This window comes from Notamacropus eugenii, chromosome 5, assembly GCF_028372415.1.
Source record: "Notamacropus eugenii isolate mMacEug1 chromosome 5, mMacEug1.pri_v2, whole genome shotgun sequence".
NCBI classification, from domain to species: domain Eukaryota; kingdom Metazoa; phylum Chordata; class Mammalia; order Diprotodontia; family Macropodidae; genus Notamacropus; species Notamacropus eugenii.
In genome coordinates, this window is record NC_092876.1 from 23,260,016 (window position 1) to 23,282,901 (window position 22,886).

Consider the following 22,886-nt stretch of genomic DNA (forward strand, 5'->3'; position numbering starts at 1 on the left):
CTCTCCCCTCTTCTTTCTCAAGTTCCTTTACTCTCTCACACTATTTTCCTTCTCTCACTTTCATTTTGTATCTCTACTGCCTCAGAATAGTCTCTGACACATAGTAGGTACTTAACAAATGCTTGGTGATAGTCTTTCTTATCTCCATTCTCCTTTTCCTCCTCTCTCCTTTTTCCTCTCTTCATTTCCCCCCTTCTTTCCCCTACTGCCTACACCCTCCTTTCCTATGCTCCCTCTCTCAAATTTCTTTTCTCCTTCCCATCACCCCCTTTCTTACTCTTCTCTCCTCCCCTCCTTTTTCCCTCCCTTTCCCCTCCCTTCTTTTTCTGGTCTATACTCTCCCCTTCCCCTTCCAGAATTTATAGGTATTACAAAGCTTGGTGCACAATGAACCTTGACGTTCCCATTCCTGTTTCTTTGCTATGTACCTTTGGGAGAATTGCTCATGTACCTTCTGGGTTCAGTGTCCTAATGTCTGGAAGGAGGACTCAGTGATCCATTCACCCCCACACTAGGAATCCAGGACTCTGTGGATTACTGGCAAAAAACCCACTCTGACTTCTTTCAACAAAGGCAGACACAGCTCCTCTAGCTGCACATGGGTTTATTTAAGAGGAGGGTGACGGGTGGGAGTAGAAGGTGAGATGATGGCCAGGAAAAGACCGGCTCATTTCTTCTTTATTGTTTCCCGTAACCAGTCCATATACTTGCATATCTTGGTGTAAACTCCAGGGATACCTGATTGGTTGCAGGGACCCACAGCACCCCATGACACCAGGCCCTGCAAGATGTTGTCACACACCAGTGGTCCTCCTGAGTCCCCCTGTAACAAGAAAGACAGAGACATGGACCTGATCCTAGGACCCAAATGCAAGGTTCCCCTCTCCCCTCTATGCTATCTATCCCTTAACTCATTCTCCATTACTGTGTCTGTATGTCTGTTTCTCTGTAGCTGTTTTTCTCTGTGTATGTCTCTGTTGTCTATTTCTCTGTGTCTCTGTCTCACCTCTCTCATTTTTATCAGTCTCCACATATCTCTTTCCATTTATTCTTTGTCTCTCTGTGTCTTTGTTTTTCTATCTGTCTCTTTTTCTCAGTGTATTTCTGTCTCTCTGTATATCTCTTTGCATCTCTGGTTCTCTCATTTTTGAGCTTTCTCTACATACCTCTTTCCATTTTTTCTGTTTCTGTCTCTGTTTCTCTAAATCTGTCTCTTTGTTTCTCTCTATTTTTCTCTGTGTATCTCTGTCTCTGTCTATTTCTCTGTCTTTCCATCTCATCTCTCTCATTTTTTTAATCTCTCCATTTTTCTATCTTTCTCTCTTGGTTTCTCTATCTCTGTTTCTGTCTCTGTTTTTCTCTATATATCTCTGTCTCTCTGTATACTCTTTGTGTCTCTCTTCTCTCATTTTTGATCTCTCTCTCTCACCACATCTCTTTCCACTTTTCTGTCTTTGATATCCTGTCACTATCTTTTTCTCTGTTTCATATAGGTTTCATAAACTCATAGATTTTGAGATGGGAAGAATCAGTCTCAGTCTAGTCCAACAGGCTCATTTTACAGAGTAGGAAACCAAGGACAACAAAGAAAATGACTTATCTAAAGCTGTGTGGATAATTAGAGCAAAGGAAGGATATGGACTCAAAATCTTGGACTCTCTTTATCTCTGCCTCTTTTTCCCTCATGATCTCTGTCACTGTCTCCCTCTCTCTTTTTTCCTCTCATCATCTCAGTCTCTCTCTCCCTCTTTTAGTCTCCCTTGGTCCAGTCACTCACCTGACAAGCATCCTTCCCATTATCACCTCCAGCACACATCATATTCTCTGTAATCATCCCAGGAAACACAGTCTGGCACTTGTTATCTGGGGTGATCCTTAGGGATAGGCACTGGAGTTTCTCTGAGTCTGGGTAAGGAAGAAAGGTGTGGGGGCACATGTTCCAGGTGATACTGACTCCTTCCCCCCTCTCCTTCACTCTTGCACCCCTGGCCTTTCCCCTCCAGGCTTTAGCTCAGATTCCCTAAGTCCCCAGACCACAAGCCTATAATGATCCTCTGATCCCAAGATCCCCAGCCCCTTAATTTCTGCCTTGTATTCCAAAGGCCTCAAAGCTATATTTCTGGAGCCTCAACCCCTGTTCTTAACATCCTTCAACCCCTGACTTTCAATACTTATTTACATTTCATTATTCAATTCAAACTGCCTTTTTCAAAGTCACCAATGAGATTAGAGAGAGAGGTGTAGATATATAGATAGAAATATATAAATCGAGAGTTATTTTAAGAATATATAATATAGATAGGGCAGTTAGGTTGCATAGTGGATGGAGCACTGGACCTGGAGTCAGGAAGACCAACTTTTGTCATTTTCACCTTCTCAACATCAATACATCCTCTTCTCTCCACTCACACATCCTGTCTGTCCTGGCCCTCGTTGTCTCTCACCTGGGCTATTGCAGTAGGTTTCTCATTGGTGTCTCTGCCTCTTGTCTCTCCTCACTCCCGTTCATCTTCCACTCAACTATCACAAGAGTTTTTTTAAAGCCTGTATCTGGCCATGTCCACTACTCCGGTAAGTACCAGTGGCTTCCACTTTCCTCCAGGACCAATAGAAAGTCTTCTATTTGGCGTTGAAAGTTCTTTGCACCTTGGCTCCCACCTGCTTTTCCACTCTTCTGAAGCTTCACTCCCTCTATGCCCTCTACCTTTCAGTGACACTTGTCTCCTGGCTGTCCCCCAAGTGTGGAATGTTCTGCCCTCCTCATTAATTTATAATGTAATAATAATTTATAATGGAATTAATAATAACCTGATTTCCTTCAAGACTCAGTCCCCACCACCACCACCATATCAGTTGGGGGCCTTCACCAATCTCCCCAGCTGCTAGAGCCTTTCCCTCTCAGATTGCCATCCATCTATTATTTGCCTATTTTCTCCTCTAGTCTGTGAGCTCCCCGAAGGCAAGGTTTTTGTCTCCCTTTGTACCCTCAACTCTTAACATAATGCTGCTGATGGTAAGAGCTTAATAGATGCTCCTTGACTGACTGCCCTAGAAATCCAGATCCTAAATCATAAGACCATAGGCTTAGACCTGGCTTCTCAGAGACCTTCTCCAACCCCTTCTTTAGACATTTGAGGAAACCTATACACCACAGTCTCTTGATCTTTGACATTAAACTTTTCCAGACTTTGCACTTTTGACCTCCCCATTCCCCACAATCCTCTGACTTCAGACACTGTGATTGTAGAGCCTGTAACAATTGACCCACCCCCAGGCTCTCAGAAAGGAGAGACTCTGGTCTAAGAGACATTCTCATCTCCAGACTTTTGACTGCAGAACCTACGTGCCCCAAGGCTAGACTTCCTAATCTTCCTCTCTCTGCATGCCTGGAGCTCCAAGCCCAGACTCATCAATTCTTGCAGTCCACCTCCCCTTCCCCCTTCTCACATTTGAATGAATTGGTTATGCCCCAGCCAGACACTCGACACAGTGTCCCAGGTGTGACACCGGAGTAGGCAGAGCCAGAGGCTGGACAGCACGTGTGATACGGGCGGGGAAGAGTAGGTACAGTAGACACAGGTCATGGTCGAGGCTTCCTGGTTGGGCACGGAAGCCAGGATGGGTCACAGAGCGCCCAGTCCGTCGGATCTGCTCTGTCCCATCCACATTCTGAAGACTGTGGTCCCCAAGGCGCACCCAGTATTTGCTACAGGAATGAGAGAAACATAAACTCTCAAAAAGTCAATATAGACTCATTTCACGGATAGTTTAACTGAGACATCAAAAGAGAAAGAGACTTGCCCAAGGTCACAGGGGACTTTGGACACTCATCACAATAACTCTTTGATCTTCTCTCCTAAGAGTCCTCTCCTGACTATCCTAATATTCCTCCTTCTATCTCTTCAGCACTGTCTGGGTCCTTCAGGATTCCTGACTTTGAGCTAGGGCTCTTTTCATGTCCTACTCAAGCAGGAAGGGGAAAGGGAGCAGGGAGGACAGACTCTTGGCCCTAAGAAAAGAGTGCCACAGATGGGAGGGATAGGGAATGTGGGAGCTGGAAGGAACCTGAGACTATAGGATGTCAGGACTAGGAAGGATGTTAGAACATAGAATGTCAGAACTGGGGCGGGGGGGAGTCTTGGAGCTTAGTATGTCAGGACTCCTTCAAACTCTGGGGAAGGTAGGGAGTAGGGCTTACTTGTGGTTGCAGTGGGCTGCTGTGAGGACCTAGTGGGAGGAAATTAGGACACCCCCACACAGAAGTTGGTTGCCTTCAAACAATCCCACTTGCCATGGCTGGGAGTTAGGGATGCAGGTGGTACCATTGATGTCAATGGGCTGGCTCAATCCTTTTGAAGAAAGAAAGAAAGAAAAATAGATGGAAACAAGGGGAAACAGAGAGAGGAATAGACACAAAGACAGAATCAAAGATCCAGAGAAAGATAAAGACAAAACAGACCATTAGAAGCAGACGGAGGGATGGAGAGATTATGTAGCAGACAAACAGAAATAACTGTGACAGAGAAGGAAAAGAGATAGAGACAAAGAGATGAAGATGGATGATTAGAAATAAAGAATACCAGAAAGGGAGAAAGGGATGGGCAGAGAGAGAACCCTGGGCAATCAGGAACACAAAGAAACAGGGAGAGAATTTCAAAAAGAGAAAGCACCAGACACAAAGACAGTGATTGACCCCAGGCAAATCCAGCACCTAATGAAGGAGCAGGGCAGGTAGACATTCATGGTTTCGGGGAAACTTTTTTTTTTCAGCTAGATTAGATAATGTATGGGTTTTGAGGACACTCATCACCGCTCAAAGTTCCCACTCTACACTTCAGGTGGGTAGGGAATGGAAAATCTTACCTAGCAGACCCAGGAGCAGAAGGATGCTGGGCTTCATTGGAATCTAGCACCAAGGTCTGAGGAGAAGGAAAATTAGAAAATTCAGGGATATATTGCTATCCTTAGCCCTTTACACTCTGGTCCTCCAACTTCCTCTTCAGCCCAGTGTCAAACCTTCCCATCCCATCCCTAATGGGATGGTTCACTTGTCTCTGTTTCCACCTGTCCCTCAGTCTGGTTTTCTTTTCCCCCTCTGGTCTATTTCTTCTTTTATCTGCCTCCTTTGTACAGCCCTCTCTCTTAATCTGTTCCTCTGTCTGTTTGTTCACCTGTCTCTCTACCTAAGTCTCTGTCCACTCATTTTCCCTCTGACTAACTGTTCCTTTGGCCACCTATGTTTCTGCCTTTCTGTATAACTCTATACAATTATCGTTCTGGTCTCCTGCCACAAGCCCTGCTCAAACCTCTACATTTGATCTTGACAGTCACCCTTTGTCCTAGAATCACTTCATTCTCTGCTCTCTCCTCAGCCCATTCAGCCTGGGCTTTTAACTCTCACTGCCCTAGGTCGGTGAATTTCCGAGTTGGGTGGCAGTGGGAGTTGGTGAGGGCGGTGGTGGCATGGGGGTGGGGTCCCCCCAGTCTTACCACGCTCCACCTGGATAATAGCAGTTAATTGTAATTCAGGGCTAAAGAGGGGAGGGTAAGGGGCCCAAGTGCAGTTTAACATTCCAAACTTGAACTTTCCCCTTACCCCACCTAGAGCCTCCTTCTACCTGGACTACCCAGGTGTCTGCATCTTTGTCTCTCTGCCCCATTTCCATCTGTCTATCTGTCTGTCTCTTTCTCTCTCCCTCCCTGCCTCTCTCTCTCTCTCTCTCTCTCTCTCTCTCTCTCTCTCACACACACATACACATACCCCCCCCCCCCCCCACACACACACACCACCTACTTTTGTTTCCTTTGGATTCTCCTGAGGCAGTGAATGATGAAAGAAATGGATCCCAGTTTTAATCCTGACTTTGGCCAGGCATGGAGCGCAGTCATTTAAGGCTTGTTCTCACTGAAGGCTTAGAAGGAAAAGAAACTGACAAAGAAAATACAAAGTGAGAAGCCCACACTTGCTAAAAGGCAGAAAGCATGGGAAGGAGAGACAAAAAGAGGAGGAAGGAGAAAGAGATTAAAGAAGAGAGGGGAGAAGAAAAATCTGGAGCCAGGCAAAAACATAGACATAATGCAAAAACCTGAAACCTGACAGAGAGCCCCAGACAGAGCCCAAAGGAGGCAGTGAGGTAGGTACCCTGAGACCAAGTCAGAGCAAGAGGACAGAGATGGAGACCCAAAGGGCCAAGTTACTGCTTTTACTGAAAGGCCAGTATCTCTCCATACATCCTCTAGTCTCTGAATTTCTCTAACTTTGATTTCTCAGTCTATTTCTGGATTAAAAACCCACAGAGTCAGAAAACCTCTAAGATGGTTCAATCCAACCTCCCTGTTTTACAGATAGAGAAACTGAGACCCAGTGAGGGAAGGTGACTTGCCCAAGGTCCTTCAGTGTGTCAGTCAGTGGCAGAGATGAGATTTAAACTCAGATTGTTTCATTCCTAAGCTGTTGTTGTTTTTCCTGTCATTTTTTCCCTTTCACCATTGAGGTGGCATAGTGGGTAGAGTGTCAGGCCTGGAACCAGGAAGACCTGAGTTCAAAAATCCAGCCTCAGATACTTACTGGCTGTGTGACCCTGTGCAAATCACTTAAATTCTGCTTGTCTCAGTTTACGCATCTGTAAAATGGGTATAAATAATAGGGTTGTTAAGGGGATCAAGTGAGATTGTAAAACACACATAGTAGACACTATATAGATGTTAACAATTATTATTTAATGCTACTATTTAATTTATTATTATTAGATGTTAGCTATTATTAAATGTTATTACCATTTAATTTATTATTCTTATTAAATGTTAGCTATTATAATTATTAGCTACCTATCACACAGAAACAGGAATCTAGGTAAAGAGAATTAGGGGTGCATTGGATGAAGGGCTGAGCAGAGAGGCTGAGTGTGACAGAAGATGAAAACAGGGATGTGTGTGAGGGGGGAAGGAGAGAGATAGATAAGGAGTGGGCTGGGCAGAGTCAGGAAGGATCTTTGTGTGCCCAGTGAGTGAAGGCCTGAGCAAGTTATCCAGGGACCTAGAAATGAATCCTAGTTCAGTTTCTTGCTTGAAGTATGACCTTGAGTATGTAATCTGCCCACTCTGGGCTTCAGTTTGCAAAACAATCCATGTTCTGCTGACCTCTTGAGGTTGCTGTGAGGATCAGATGAGATACCAGATGAGAATGTGCTTTGGAAGTTAGAAAGCATGGGACTAGGGGAACACATGTGTCATCTTTGACTCCTTCTCTTGCATCCCTCGAGCCATCAGTGGCAAAGTACCATCTATCTCCTCTCTGTTCCCATTGGCACAGCCCCTGGTCCTTATCACCTCTCACTAGAATTAGGTCAATAGCCTTCTAACCAATCTTTCCCCTGCTAAGCCATCTTTGTGCCATTATTTGAATGACCTTCCTAATGCCCAGGTCTGAGGATGGCAGCCCTCTGCTTAAAAAAAATCTCTTGTGACTCCCCAGTGCCTATGGATAAATAGACAAATTCCAGATCCCAGCATCCCAGGCCTACCTCACTAGCCCGATCCTACTTACTGAGCCCACTTCAGCTAGTGCCAACCATCAGTTCCCGGGTTTCATCCTCTCTTTTGCTAACACTGTCCTTCTGTTCACACCATCCCCCTTGCCTAGAACTGGCCCATCTCTCAGCCTTTACTTTATTTCAATTCTGCAAGAATGGAATACAAGCCTACTCTGTGTCAGGGCCCTATGTTAGGTACTGGGGACATACAGAGACCAGTATGAATGAGTCCCTGCGTACAAATAATTTACTTTCTTTGGAGGAATGCTCCATGAGCATAAGTAAGCAAAGTCAGAGTAATTCAAGGTAGTTTCAATAGGGTAAGCTGGGAGAATCCTGTATGTGCTATCTAGCCTGTGGTTTGAAGGAACTTAGACATTCCTCTCAGGCAACACCTCCTTCAAGAAGCCTTCCTGGATTTCATCAGATTTCCCAGAAGAAAGTGATCTCTTCTCCTTCAACATTTTCTCCAAGATTTTGTCTTGATCTCTCCTTTTATACATACTATCTTGTATCATAATTATTTGTGTATACCCCACATTCCTTCATTAGAATATAAGCCCTGGGGAAAGCAAAGGAAGTGAAAAATGTGTCTGTTTTCATCTTTATTTCCATAGTGAGCACATCACAGATGAGAGGTTTCAGGGGCTGCCTAGTATAGGGAAAAAAAGAAAGTCCGAAGTCAGAAGGCCTACATTTGAATGCTGACTCATACCCCACTAATTGTGTATGCCCTTAAACAACTCTCTTGCCTCAGTATATTCATCTGTAAAATGGAGATAGTCACTCAGTCTTTTTCACTATATTAATTTTGCTAAAATGTTTTTTCTCCTCTTAGTCTTTATTATACAAGGTGGATCTCTGGGAAAAGAAAGAGGGAATTTCACACCGAGAAATACAGGTGGTAAGCAAAGATATTACTACAAATTTAATTGTTTTGCTTTGTTTTTTAATGGGGGACAGGGATATCTGACCCTTCTACCTAAGAGAATGTCTAGGGGCTCAAAGGAGAAAATGTACATAGAGTTCAAACCTCAAAGTGCTTTATAAACATCAACAATTGCTATTGTGGGTTCATAATAAATGCTTCTTGAATTAATTTAAATTATATATGAGCAGGAAATCTTGGGGGAAGAGAGAAAGGGTGGGACAGAGACTGGCAGGGAGAGGGAAGAGCCAATATTCTCAAACCTTTCCACGTCAAACATCTTCCCAGCTCTCCAGATGACTGTGGTATAGAGAAGCCACTAAATCTGGGTTCAAATTCCACCCCAGATATTTACTAACTAAATGACCCTGAGCAAGACACCTAACCTCGATGTCCTGGTTTCCCCATCCATCAAAAATGGGTTGAACCCACTAGCCTCCCAGGTTCCTTCCGTCTCCAGATCTCTGATCCTATGACTGACTGTCTGAGCCCTTTGCCTTCTGAAACTCCTCTGACTTCACATCACCCCTCCCAGCTTCATGTTGGTAAAGGCATGAGGAAACGCTGCAGGGAGTTGTCCTTGGTGAAGAAGGCAAACCTTGGAGCTTTCCCTGAATCATAGAATCCTGAATTTCATTTGGAGAAGGAAGGGGCCCAGGAGGCCAGCTAGTCTAACCTGTATCTAAGTAGGAGTCCCTTCTGCCAAAGGCTCAGCAACTCCACCCAACAGCCTCCAGTAATGGGGAACCCATCCCTTCCCCAGGCAGCCCAGGTCATTTGAGGCTAGCTCCAATTCTTGGGACATTCTCCTGGACAATGAAGAGAACTTGGTCTCTTTACCACTTTCATTTCAACAAGAACAAGTCTGTTCTCTCTTTCACATGATTTCCCCTTCAAACACTTGAATATGCCCCAAGTCCTCCCTTTTCCAGGCTAAGTCTCCCAAGTTCCTTGAATTTTTACTCATGCGGCATAAGTCTCCTTCCTTTCTTTCCTTGCCAATGGAGAAACTTCCAAGAAGAAAAAAAAATTCCCTTCTAAGAAAAAAAAATCAGTATATTAACTGTATGTGATTGCGAATGTGACATTCCATACTCATAGTTCACCACCTGAAGTTCCATTGGCTTTTTAGACTGCGTCACTTTCTGCTATCCTGCAATAAGAATCTCTTCAGGGTAGCTGGGTCACATGGTGAATGGAGATCTGCACTGGAGCCAGAAACAGCTGAGCCCCGATTCAGCCATACATATTCACTCATTGTAGGACCTTGGGGAAGCTACCTGGCCACTCTCAGACTCAGTTTCTTCATCTGTAAAATAAAGAGAATACTGGTACTCATATGTCACAGGACTGCTGGCAAGATCCAGTGAAATAAGATGTTTGTGAACTTTGCAAAAGTCAATGAACATTTATTAAGTACCTACTATGTGTCTTTAAGTGTTAGCTATTATTAGCAGTAACAATCATTATTTTTTTTCATCCTATCAATAAGAACATCATGGACATTTTGTCAAGCATTTTGCTAAAGTGGAGATAAAACTGACTTTGTTCTCACTTGCGGCCCCAACTCACATCTGTCCCTCTTTTGTATCTAGAATGAGAAACATTTGGAAAGAGTACCAGTCCTGGAGACACAAGATCTGTTTCCACTTAGTGGGCATTTATTTGTCCAAGAGACATTGTGGTAGAGTGGAAACAGGTCCAGCCTTAGAGTAAGGAAGACTTTGGCTCTCAGCTGGTCTCTGAAAAATACTGGGGGTGTGACCCTGGGCAAGACACTCAACTGTTCAATGCCAGAAGACAGTTCTCTGAAAGAAGCTGCCACTCTGGATTAGTAGAAAAAGTTTCTCATAGGAGCTCTTTACCCTGATGAAAATGGCAGGTATCATTTTAAAAAATGGTAAAATATTGCGCAAGGAACTGGGGATAGACAAAATATAGTCACTTTTTTTTTTTTTGCTTTAAGAGATTACATTCTATCAGATGTGGGCTTGAAGTCCAGTCCCACTGTCGACCTGCTGAATGACATTGGACAAGCCACATTGCCTCTCTGATATTCTATTTCCTCATCTGTTAAATGGGTATAATATCACTCCCACTACCTTCTTCACAAAGTTTCTGTATGGGAAACATTGGAAACAGCAGTTGTCCAGGACGCTATTGTGTTCAGATGAGGACTTGACTCCTAGCTCCTCCCCTCCTTCTTCTTCCCCAACTCTCTCCTCCCAGCTGAAGCCCACACACAGCCCTCTGGTCACTGGTTTCCTCTGGCTTCTTCCTGTTGCTGTTAATGAAGAAATTATTGGGGTGTGTAAATACTAGACGAAGGAAATGGAAGTAGGGAAAATAACAGCATGGACATAAAAGTCCCCATTGGTGTACTTCCCTTAATAATTAGTCAGTAGACTCAGTTGATTTTTTAGGCCAAAGGCATTTACTCAAATGGTGTCAAAAGCATTAGTTACAAAGCACTTCTATCAAAATCAGGTTTGCACTTTCCCATAAATACACTCAGCACTCATGAGGATAGGGTGAGAATTAATTGGAAATACTAACATAATGTAAACATAATGAGGTACATGTATAGGGAATATACTTGTCCAAGAAAGCCCATAACTCCAGGGCTATTGGGCCTCAATGTCATTTCTTTTTCTGGAGGTCTTTTCTAAAGTTTGATTCAGAACATGGTTTCAGTGATGGATGAGTTACTATGCCACCCAGATGCAGGGCATAGCTTTGTCAGGGTCTCCACCCCAAGACCACTCCTCTCTTTTCTTATTATTAAGAGACACCTTATTTTCCAAGGATAAAAACCAGCCAACAGACTATACCCTGAGCTTGGTACTCAGCCTCTGGATGATCTCTGCTGCAGCTAAATCACAGAACTGGTGGTCCCTGAGCTTGAATAAGGACCTGCAGGGACCATGGCCCAGTCATGAAACCCTGCTATGAATACACTTTTATCTTTAGACAAATTTGCAATGTTGTTACTGTTAACTCATTCCTATTGTTACACCTCACTGCTAGACTCTTAGCTTAGTATATGTATCAAAGCTTAACCTCTATTCCTTAAGTTTTCTCCATCCTAAAGCTGACCATGGCATGAGAGTCTATTTTCCCTCCAACAGAATAAAGAAGGCTCTTTGAAATAGCCCTCTGTCCCAAGATTTCAGATAACACAGCAATTTTGAAGAAGGAAAAGATATCTTAGAATGGTGTTTGGGTTAATACTCCAGAACTGAAAAACCATATCTCTAACCCCCTTTGTCCCGGATCTCTCTCCTCCAGAAATCAGTGGAGTTCTTCCCACTGAGTTTTATCAAGAATTCAAATTGAATAGTAGTTTCAACTTTGGTATCATCCTAACCTCCTCGTTCTCTCTCACACAAACTCCATCGAACCAGTTGCCATATTATCTCCTTTGTACATTGTATCATGTCTACTCTGAAACTGCCACCATTTTGGTACAGGCTTTTATCACATCATACCTGGTGGTGGCATTGAGTGGGGTATTAGAATAACTTTCCAGCTGCTCCCCCAACTTTAGTCAGTTCTCCACTCTGCGGCCAAAGTGAGCTTCCAAAAAACAGAGATCTGACTGTTGAGGTGTAGAGGGTGACACCAAACCTGTTGAAGTTTAAATCCAGGGATGCCAAAAACTGCTGTGGTTTCCTGAGAAACACTGGCGTGGAACCATCTCAAAGAATTCAGAGTCAGACCACATCTAATTCAAGTACAGGCATTTATTGAGATTGACACCTCTCATAGAGCAGACTAAGTTCCAAGAGGAACCAGCAACTTCAGAGAAAGCAAGATGGATTTTTACAAGGTGAAGATGCAGTTAGATAACTGAAATTTACATAGAATATAGGAATATGATTAATATTAAAAAGGCAGGAGGAGTTTATTAAGAGATTAAGTAATGGAGGAGGGGTCCTATCTACGGTTTGGTGGTTAAACATTCTAGCCATGCTGCCCTCCAGTTGGCTAGCTACTGTGGTCCTGTCTGGTTAAGATAGTTAGGTATTGTGGTCCTGTCTTGGGTTAGATGGATCATGTGATTGTGACTGACTACAAGAAAACACCTATTTCTGTGGGAATGGGTCTGGGGGTCATGGCTGGGTAGAGGCAGCGTCTGGGTTCCCAAGCCTGCTGTTTCTGTAAGAGCTATGAGTTTCAGAGACGCACCTGTTGTTCTAGTGAGTAGTGAGGTATATAGGGCATTGGGTGGGGGTAAGGTAGGTACAGTGGGCCTGTAATGAAGTTAGACTATCAGGGTTGAGGAGAGCTCTATTAGGGCTCCATCATTCTCCCCTCAGAGAGCTAGGACCCAAATTCATTTGGAAAAAGGAACGAAGGTCTCTGTTTCAGAAGCTTTTTCAGGCTGAAAAGAGGTGTGGAGCTGTTCCTGTCCTGGTGGTTCTGGGGAAAGAAATTGACTGGAATGGAAAACAGATCACATAAATGTGATGGAGATTATGGGTGAGTATAGGCTGATATCCACTGTTTGGTGCTAACTATAGGTGAATTGGCCTGTAGTCTGAGAGATACAAATCTGACAGGCAAGTTTAATCTGCAGGGCCCCAGATATGAGGAGAAAGACAGATATATCTAGTGACAGGCAGTTGACTAGACCAAATACACATTTACCAAATTATTTAGACTGTAGAAAGAAATATAATTTTAGGCTGAATAGCTCAGATCTAACAAAGATTTTAATAGCTCACATGTATCCCAGCCTTAGTACATAATGATTAATAATGTGTTTGTACCTTTGTTGCACAGACTTTTTTCACTTGAGTATGAAGGCAGGCAGATGACAAGCCTGGGTACTAATTTACCCAGTTGTTTGAAATAGAGAATGAAGACACATTCAGATGGAAAACAGAAAAAATTTCGCATAGCTGAATTTTACTTGTATCTTTTACTGACTACTTGCTCTAATTAGAGAAATTTGCTATAAAGGAGAAGGCAGAGACATCTCAGATATGGCAGGAGAAAACATCCTTAACTCTGTTTTTGGTGTCCCTGGGTGGGCTCGAGTCTCAGACTCTGACCTCCCTCTCCACGTGGAGCAGAGTCCCTGAATCAGACTCCCTCTAATCCAAAGGTAAGCCTATCTTTTTCCCTTCTCTTAGCTGGGAGGTCCTTCAAGCACCTAGAAGGCTTGATTGGATCGCTTGGGCCTTAGTACCCAAGGCCCTATGGGTGGCAAATTCCTTCTAGACAGAGGACATTCTGTTTGGGAATTTTGCAATTTTTTTCTCTTCATCCTTCAGGGAGATGCCACTGAGATGAAGGGGGATATAGCAGGGATTTCCTTAGGCTTACTGGCATTCAGTCCCAACTCCTATCCTATGGGACTAGTAAAATAATTGGAAAGTCTAAGAAAAGTTATCACTATCTATTCTTTCTGTTTGTATTTGACTTCTTTCTTGAACAAGACACTCCAAATTTGGGGAAATTGTCCTGGCTGTTCTCTATACCTGGAACTCTTTCCCTCCTCAACTCCAACTCGATGACTTCCTTCAAATCTCAGCTAAAATCTCACCTTCTCCAAGAGACTTTCCTAATCTGCCTTAATCTTAATGCCTTCCCTCTGAGATTCCCTCCAATTTATCCTTTTCTATATGGGTGGCTAGATGGTATAGTAGATAGAACTCTGGACCTGGAGTCAGGAAGATCTAAATTCAAATCTGACCTCAGACATTTACTGTCTGTGTGATCCTGGGCAAATCACCTAACTTGTTTGCCTCAGTTTCCTCATCTGTAAAATGAGCTAGAGAAGGAAAGGGCAAATGACTCTAGTATCTCTGCCAAGAAAACCCCAAATGGGGTCAAGAAGAGTCAGATATGACTGAAAAATGACTGAATAACTACATTTTGAAGAGGGGTCAGATATGTCCTGTTTGACCCTGAAGAGCAGAACTAGGGGCATGAGCGGAGCCAATACAGAGGACTATTTCAGCTGAATGGGAGGGAAATTGTTCCATATGGACTGACTTAGGGGTAGCTAGTGAGTTCTCCCTCACTGGAAACTTTCCAGGTGGCTACTTGTTAAGACACTGCAAAAGAGATTTCTGCTTTGATATGGATGGGAATGCTCACCTTTGGAAATTTACAACTTTGTTCCATATCAGAAGAGCCTCCTTTATTAAGTCAATGCATATACAGCTAGGGTCATGCATTATGCCAAATAATTAAGGAGGAAAATAAATTAAAATTGAACCAGGCCTAGAAGCTCTAGACTAGAGAAATACAATCTCATGGGGGGAAGCACTTGGAATTGGGAGTCCAGAATCCTGCTGTCAAGGCTGTACTATATTCATTTCTGTGAGATCTGGGACAAGTCCCTGATCCTCTTTGGGACCAAGTTTATTCCCTTGAAAAATGAAAGGTTGGATTAGATGATCTCTAAGGAAATTTTAAAATCTGCCATCCCCTGTTCTAAGGGCCCTCCAAATTCTGACATTCCCTGTTCCAAGGATCCTCCCAGCTCTTACATCCTCTGTCCTATGGGACCTCCCAGATTCTAATGCCACATCAGGTTCTGACATTCTGTGTTCTCTGCTCTGATGTCTCTTCCAGCTCTCACATTCCACATTCCTATCATTCTATGTACCCAATGTTGTTAATGTGCTTTTGGATCGGTCATCCCTTGGAATCTTGGGGGTGAAATTTAAGGACCTCACTAACTAGCCTGGGATTTACAAGCCTAAGAAATACAGCCCTGTCAAAGGCATTGCCTACAGACACAGAACATTGAAGGACTATGGGATAAGGAAGAAAACACACACCTCTTCTTCATGCATGCTCCAAAACCACTATTGTTCTCCAAGTAACGTCCATCTCCTTTGCCTGGCAATCAAGGCTCTCAACAATTCAGTATTACCACCCCCAAAACTTTTGTATACAAAGCCTTATATCATATCCTTTCTTCTCATGCAAATCATTCAGAATGGAGCAAGCACTGAGTTTAGAACCTGAAGACCTAAATTCAAGTTCCACCTCCATTGCTTACTAGTAACCTGTGACTAACATTCCAGGGCCTCAGTTTCTTCACCTGTAATATGCAGGGTGTGCATCAGATGTCCTCTGAGGGCCTTTCCAGCCTTAGGGATATGGTCCTGGATCCCTAGACTCCATCTGGGCTGGTCTGCTCTCTGTCCCCTTCACACAAATTCCTGCCTCCAAGCCTCTTCTCAGGCAGTTGCCTGTGCCTGGACTGCCCTTCTAATCGCTGCTTGATCCTACCCACCTCTCCAGGAAGCTTTCTCAGCCACTTCTGGCCTAGAACACGCTTTCTCTTGATGTAACTCACAAAGCCCTTGCTTTCTGCCTCCATAATAATGATGAAGGAGAATAGTATCTATATAATGTTTTATGGTTTGTAAAACACTTTTACATATATTATCTCATTTGATCTGCATCAAAATCCTGAGAGGTAAGAGGTATTATTATCCCCATTTTACAGATGAGGAATCTGAGACATACACACTAAGTGATGTTCCTAAGGTCACACAACCAGTTAGTGTTTGAGGCAGGATTCAGACTCTCACACAATGAATGGGGATGGATTTGACTTCTTGGACTTGTGTCCTGTCCCTCCCCTCTCTTCCTCTCCACTAAACCTTGAGCTCCATGAGGGCAGGGGTCATTTCTTGTCTAAATTCTGCCTCTGCCCCACCTCTTGGCACAAGGCTAGAGATGCCCGTTGCTACCTCTTATGGCATGTTTGTGGATGTAAGTGGAGAATCTTAGGGGCTCGAGAAATCAGGACCAGGGACAAGGAGATCTGAGGGGACTAAAATGTCAGGAACAGGCAGGAAAAATTCCATCTTGAGGGACCAGAATCTCATAGATTGACACAGAAAATTGTCCTTGGCTTTTGGACAGTCAGGAATGAACCCAGAACACCAGAATTTTGAAGGACCTGGAACAGAGTCAGAACAATCCAGAATATTGTCTTGGAGGAGCTCAGGATGCTTGCTTGAGTATCAGAGAACTGCTAGGGAAAGACTGGCAAAGCTTGTGGGAGGAAAGGGGTGGCTCAGTTGCTCTCAAGACTATGACCTTATTCCTTCCCCTTCTTCCTGCGGGGATCCCCAGCCTGGATTGTATTCTGGATCCAGTTCACATAACGGGAGACTCGAGTGTAGACACCTGGCCGGTTGGGTTGGCCACAGGGGAAGTCCCCCCAGGAGATCACACCTTGCAGGGTCCCATTACAGACCAGTGGGCCCCCTGAATCACCCTGGAGAGAGAGGAAAACACAAGCTCAGTGACATATCCAGCCCAGGAAGAAAGAGATGGTGGTGGAAACAGAGGCAGAGATGTACACAGAAAGGGGTAAAAGAAAGGTAGAGGGAATTAAAGGGTGGTATCTTGAATCAGGGGTTGCTAGGTGGTGCCATAGTGCACAGAGCACCAGGCCTGGAGTCAGAAAGACTTATCTTCCTATATTCAAATTCATTCTCAGATACTTACTAACTCTGTGACCTTGGGCAACTCACTTCACCCTTTATTTGGGAGTCCCTCTGACTCTCTAGTCTCTTTTCTCACCTCTATATGTGTCTCCTTTGTCTTGGGAATTTTTTCTATGTCTTATTCTCAGTTTCAATGCTGGAAGTCCCCAATTACTTTTTTTTTTTTTTTACAATTAACACTCTTTATTTGTGTCTTTCTTTTTCTCTTTGCTTTCTCTTTATAATTCTGCCAAGTGCACCTCTCGTCCTCTTCTATTTCTTTTTGTCTCTTCACATCTCTTCTATCTCTGCCTTTTAATGTGTTTCTTTGGCCACCTCTTAGGAATGGGATCTCTGTATTTCTTTTCATGTCTCATTCTCTTTTTTTTTTTATCCCTCTGTGTACTTCTATTTCTTTCTGCAACTCTCATATTGTCTCTTTTCTCTCTGTCCTTCTGGCTTGCTCTTTATCTCACCACTGTCTTCTGTCCCTCCTCTTCTCTTTTGGCCACCACTCTAGTTCTTTGTGTCTTTCTCAAAAATTGTGTCTATTTTCTGCAAATCTCAGTCTTTGACTCCATGTTTCCCTTATTTTGTCTCTCTTTTCCCTGTATGTCATTCTATGCCCAAATGAATGTCTCTTTGTCTCTGTGTCTCTCTCCTGTTTCTGCCTTTCTATCTCACCCTCTCCTCTGGCTCTGTGCCTGCTTCTGTGACTTTCCATGTCTAGTTGCATGTAAATCTCTATATCTGCATGGTTATTATCATTTCCTTTATGTCTACTTTGCATCTTTAATGCCTCTCTTCTCTGTCTCTTTAAATGTCTGTGTCCATCCCATTCCTCTTTCTTAAGTGCGAGGCAGAGAAGGAGCTCTTCCACTCACCACTGATATGACCTGGAACAGGAGATAGTCATTTCACATAATAAGGCTTGAATTTCCCCATCTGTATTAGAAAAGGGTTGCATGAAGTCTTTTCTAAATCTCATTTTGACTCTAATTGTCTAGGTTCTATGAGAAACACAGTTCATGAGTTTCACGTGACTTTCTCTCCCTCTGCCCTCTGGGACTCTGTGCCTGCTTTTCCCATGACTCTGTCTTACCTCACAAGAATCTTTGCCACCTTCTTTGGATCCAGCACACAGCATGTTGGGTGTAATCTTCCCGGGGTAGCTTTGATGACATTCCTCATCTGAACTAAGTTGAATTTCAGCACACTGTAGGGTTTTGGGGTAACTTACTGTTGGGAGATAAGAAAAGTGAGGGCTGCATCTCCTGAAACATGAAGAAATGGGGGGGGGGGGAATAAGGAACAGGGGAGAGAAGAGGTGTGAAAAGATAAGAAAGAGCAGGAGATGGAGGGAAGTAGGACAAGTAGGGAAGAGAGATGGGGGTAAGAAAAGACAATGAGAGAAGAAAGGTGAGGCAGATGGAAATAGAAGAAAGGAGATGTAGTGATATGGAGATGTAGAAAGATAGGGAGGTGGGGACATGGGGAAGATGTGATAGAACTCTAACTTAACTTGTACCCAGGCAATGATCTTCTCTACAACCTACCCAACCAATTGGCACCCAGTCTTTGGTTATAGACTTCTATGAAAGAGGAATCCACCACCTCCTGAGGTTGCCTATTCCATGTCTGGACAGCTGTCATTGTTGAATTTTCCTTATCTCAAGTCAAAGTCAACTCTTCATAGCTTCTATACATTGCATCTAATTCTGTTGTCTAGGGCCAAATAGAATATACAGAAGGCTTCTCCCAGCAGGCAGACTTTTAAATCCTTGAAGAAAACTGTCATGTCCCTACCTAGAAGGGGAGAGATGGGAGAGAGAGAAAGAAGTGGGGGACATGAGGAGAGATGAGGTGTTGTTAAATCCTGGAGAGACATAGGAAAAGGAAAGATAGGGAGGTAGAGAGAGATGGGAAGAAATAGGGAGACAGAGAGGTTAAGTGGGAGATGGAGAAACATGAGAAATGGAGAACAGTGAAAAAGATGAAGGGAGATGGGAGAGAAGGAATTTGATGAGGAAAGATGGCATATGAAGATGGGGATATGGAGAGAGATTGAGAGAAATGGTGAAGGGGGAAACAAGAGTTTAGAGATATGGTGAAGATGGAAAGAGATAGGGAAACTGTGGGAAGAAGGGATAGTAGGGGTGACTGGAAGGAGATGGGGAAATGAAAGAAGATAGGAAGAAATGGTGATGGAAGGAAGGTGGGAGAAAATGGGAGGGACAGGGAGAAATTGAGGAAAGAAGTGAAGATGGAGAGAGATGTGCAAATCAAGGATAGATGGAGATGGAAAGATATTAGGTATATGTGGAAAGGTAGGAGAGATGGGGAGATGGAGGAAATGGAGAAATGAAATTTTTAAAAGAATTGGCTCAGATGGAAACATGGGGCATGTAGTGGGAGAAGGGAGGGAGGTGAAGGAGATGGGGAAAGGTAGAAGCTGAGGAGACATTAGGAAGAGAAGAGAAGAGGAAAGGCAAATACAGGGGAGAGAAAGGTGGTGGAGAGAGATGGGAAAGAATGAAAGTGGAGAAGATTGGAGGAAACTAGAGGGAGACAGAAGAGGTGGGGGAAATAGAAAGGTTTGGGGGAAAGGAGATAGGGGAGATAGAAAGAAAGGGAGAATGATGAAGTTGATAGAAATTGGACAAAAATGATCATTTTGGATGAGAGAAATAGGGGATTTAGAAAGAGCTGACAGATTTTTATTAAGGAGTGATAAGGGAGGTATGGAGAAATTGGGATTGAGGAAAGAAGGGGAGGAGGTAGAAGATTGAGGGAAGTCAGATGCAGATAGGGAGAAATGGAAAGTGTGAAAATGTGGACAGGATGGAGAGAGATTTAGAGAACTGGGGTGATGGAAAGAGATGGCAGGAGTTGGGAATGTGTGTTCGTCCTTCAATGCCCAAGAAGACCATGCCATCAGAGAAATAATGACATGACTTGCACTTGACTTCGTTTTGAGTGAGGGAGGGCTGTGCAGGTCACTAGCCTCACTTCTCCTCCAGATCCATCTGAATCCAGTGACCAGATATTCATCAGGATGACTGGAGATGACCCAGGATGAGGCAATTGGGGTTAAGTGACTTGCCCAAGGTCACACAGCTAGTGAGCATCTAATGTCTGAGGTGAGATTTGAACTCAGGTCCTCCTGACTCCTACACTGGTGCTCTATCCACTGCACCACCTAGCTGCCCCTCGTTGGGAATGTGATGAAAATGGGAAAGGCAAGTCTAGAAGAGATGAGGAATAATGCAGACAGAGTGAAGCTGAAGCATAGGGGTAGTGATGAAAAGAGACAAGGAAACAGAAGAATAAAGGGATAACGCTCTATAATTGAGCCTTAATCCTTGCCCCTTGCCACACATTTTGATGACTTTAACCCTTTGTGAGCTGGGCTGATGCTTTCTCTGATCAACCATGGGAGGAAAGCATACTCTGAGGGCTCGTGGTGGTGCCCCAGCCGGAAACTACACAGCAGGTGCCAGGAGGCAGGCAGTTCTGGGAGGGCAATTGGAGGACCTGGACATGGTCATTCAGCTGGGCTGGCTTCTGAAGGTACAGGAGCATAATGTCATGGTCATGGTTGTGGTGGGTTGGGCTGCTCTGGTAGAGTGGGTGTGGGATAGAGCGGAAGACCCTTCGGATTTGCTCTCCATCCTCTCTGGGCCCCAGGGCATGTTTACCCAGGAGCACTGTGTACTGGCTGAAGACAAAAGGGAGCAGATTAAAGAGGTAAATTCAACCAATTCTCCATCTCCATTTCCATACCCACCCCATTCTGCTCCCCAACCCATAGCCTTTTTTATCCCTTCCCCGTTGGTCTCTCCAACCCTATCTATATCCCTATACTCTTCCCATTCCATTCCTATAGCGATCCTCATCTTTGTCTGTGTCTTATTCCCAACCCAAGGGTTGTCCCCGAGCCCATAGCCAGCCCCAGTCACATGGCACATACTCCTTCAGGCAATGAGCTGCAGTCAGCACCCAGCTGGGGTGGATAAGGATGCCCCCACAGAGCAGCCGTCGATTCACAAGCAGAGCAACCTGCCAGGGCTGGGAATGGGGGGCACATTCCCTGACTCCAGGAAGGGCACCCTGTTTGCCATGAGAGCTGTTGATAATCTTGGGGAGTTCCTGGGAGATGGCTGGGAAGCAAGGGAGACAGCAGTCAGGGATAGATCAAAGATGGAGTGGGTAGTGGAAAAAGATGGGAGGGAGAGAGGAGAAAGATTTAGGGGCCAGAGATCCCTCTGGAGAGAGTTTGGTTCGGGGAGAGGTGGTTCATAAAAGGATCATCAGTAGAGTCAGAAGAAGAGAGATCTTGGGGTCTGGGGAGGATTGATGGCATCTTTCATACTGTAGGTGATTGATAAATTCTTTAATTATACATTTTAAAGGCAGGAGGCAGGAGAGAGTTAGGGGTTGGGGGAAGAGAAGATTAGAAAGGGAAAGTCTGGAATTCAATGATATATTATCAAGGCATCAGGGGAAGAATGTCAATGAAATCTGAGGTTTAGGGGGAGGTGTCAGGGAAGGAGAACCTGGGAATCAAAGGGAGATGGATTAGATCAGAGGAATGGAAGGGGGCTCAGAGTGGGTGGGGCGGGGAGGATTTGTGAGATCGAAGGAGGAAAGTTAGAATTTAGGTGAAAGAGGAAGTCTGGATGAATGCGAGTAGGCAGAACAGTACTGTAGATTCCAGGAGACCGGAGATCAAAAGAGGTTTGTGGGGATAACAAATGATTCTGGGGAATCAGACTAAGGGATGTTTGAGGGTCCATCTTTAGCCTAGGGGGATCAAAGGGTCTGGAAGGAAAGGGGTTACATTAGAGAATGAGGGTGAGGCTTGAGATACTAAGGGAGAATATGACAGGGTCTCAAGAGGACAGTTGGGGGTTGACACGGGGCTCTGGGGACTAAGGGTAGAATGAGAGACTGAGCAGGAACCAGGGGGTCAGGAAAAGGGCACAAGCAGAACTTGAAGGTAGGTGGGGTGAAGAGAAACCAGGTCACACAGAGAGCTGGAGCACCTTCAGCCAGCCCCCGCCCCTCTTGTCCCCGCTCCAGTAGCTCCCAGGCAGCAGAGGGGAAAAGGGACCAGAGGTCCTAATTCCCACACCCCCTCCCAGGCCTGGCCCCACGGGCTCTGAATTGACCTCGCCCCCGCTGCATTCTTACCGTGTGACAAGGCCAGGACCAGGGCCAGAGGCAGCAGCCTCATGGCATGGAGGGGCAGAAGCTGGGCCAGGGTGGCGCTGTTGGAACTGGAGGTAGGGGGAGAAGGGTACGGGGGAAGCTTAGCTGCCTGCCATTCCCAGCTCCTCCTCCTGGAATATAGAGTAAGAAGCCACCCCGAAGCTCCTTCTCTATCTCCATCCACCCATCTCTTTTCAGATACCCCCCTCCAGCCTCCCAACTCCTTCCCCCCACCCTACCCAGCTCCATGAAATGTGTACGGGCTCTCTCAGTGCTGCAACCCATCCATTCTCTCCTTATCCCTCCCCAGGCCAGGCTGAGTCGCTCCTTCAGTCTCCCCACCTCATCCCATATTCTCTCTTTCCTCTCGCTCCACTTTTTTCCTTCTCCTTCCCTTCATGGGTATAACCTCTTTTTCCTCAGGTCCTCTCTTCACTCTCTCAAAACAAGTTCCTTTTCCTCCAGTTTCTTCCTCTCTTCTCTTCCCCCTGCCTCCTTCCTGTCTTCTCTTCTCTCCCTTCTCCCCATTTATTGGACTCTTGTTACTGTCCTCTTCTCTCTTCCTTTCTCTTCTTTCCTATCGTTTTCCTTTTTCTTCTCTCCCCTCCCGTCTCCTCTCCTCAGCCCCTAATACCTTAAGGATTCCCTTGTTCTCCTCAGTTCGAGTCTCCTCTGACAGCTACCTTGTCCTGAAGCTTTTAACCCATGACTTCCCTCCCCCATGAGCTTGCAACTTTTTCCTTATCCTTG

At 44.7% G+C, this 22,886-nt stretch overlaps 2 protein-coding genes across 3 annotated transcripts; both read right to left on the bottom strand.

Annotated features, from left to right (window-relative positions):
* Positions 1 to 481: 481 nt before the first annotated feature.
* Positions 482 to 8,740, bottom strand: LOC140507413 (kallikrein-12-like). The gene is given in 7 exon segments (XM_072615510.1): positions 482 to 823; positions 1,778 to 1,905; positions 3,448 to 3,507; positions 3,510 to 3,706; positions 4,864 to 4,919; positions 5,402 to 5,531; positions 8,724 to 8,740. Coding segments are annotated over 7 exon segments (744 nt in total). The 3' UTR covers positions 482 to 667.
* Positions 8,741 to 12,183: 3,443 nt separating this feature from the next.
* On the bottom strand, positions 12,184 to 22,886 carry LOC140503605 (kallikrein-13-like). 2 transcript variants are annotated; one of them, XM_072607739.1, is made up of 6 exons: positions 22,771 to 22,886; positions 22,119 to 22,267; positions 20,896 to 21,085; positions 20,375 to 20,643; positions 18,028 to 18,164; positions 12,184 to 16,714 (listed from the first exon to the last, which is right to left on the bottom strand). In XM_072607739.1, the coding sequence occupies exons 1-6, from the start codon at positions 22,857 to 22,859 to the stop codon at positions 16,535 to 16,537; spliced, it is 1,014 nt and encodes a 337-aa protein (XP_072463840.1). In that variant the 5' UTR covers positions 22,860 to 22,886; the 3' UTR covers positions 12,184 to 16,534. The 2 variants fall into 2 exon arrangements, with proteins under 2 accessions (XP_072463840.1, XP_072463841.1); XM_072607740.1 differs by having other exon boundaries at positions 22,119 to 22,204; positions 22,771 to 22,884.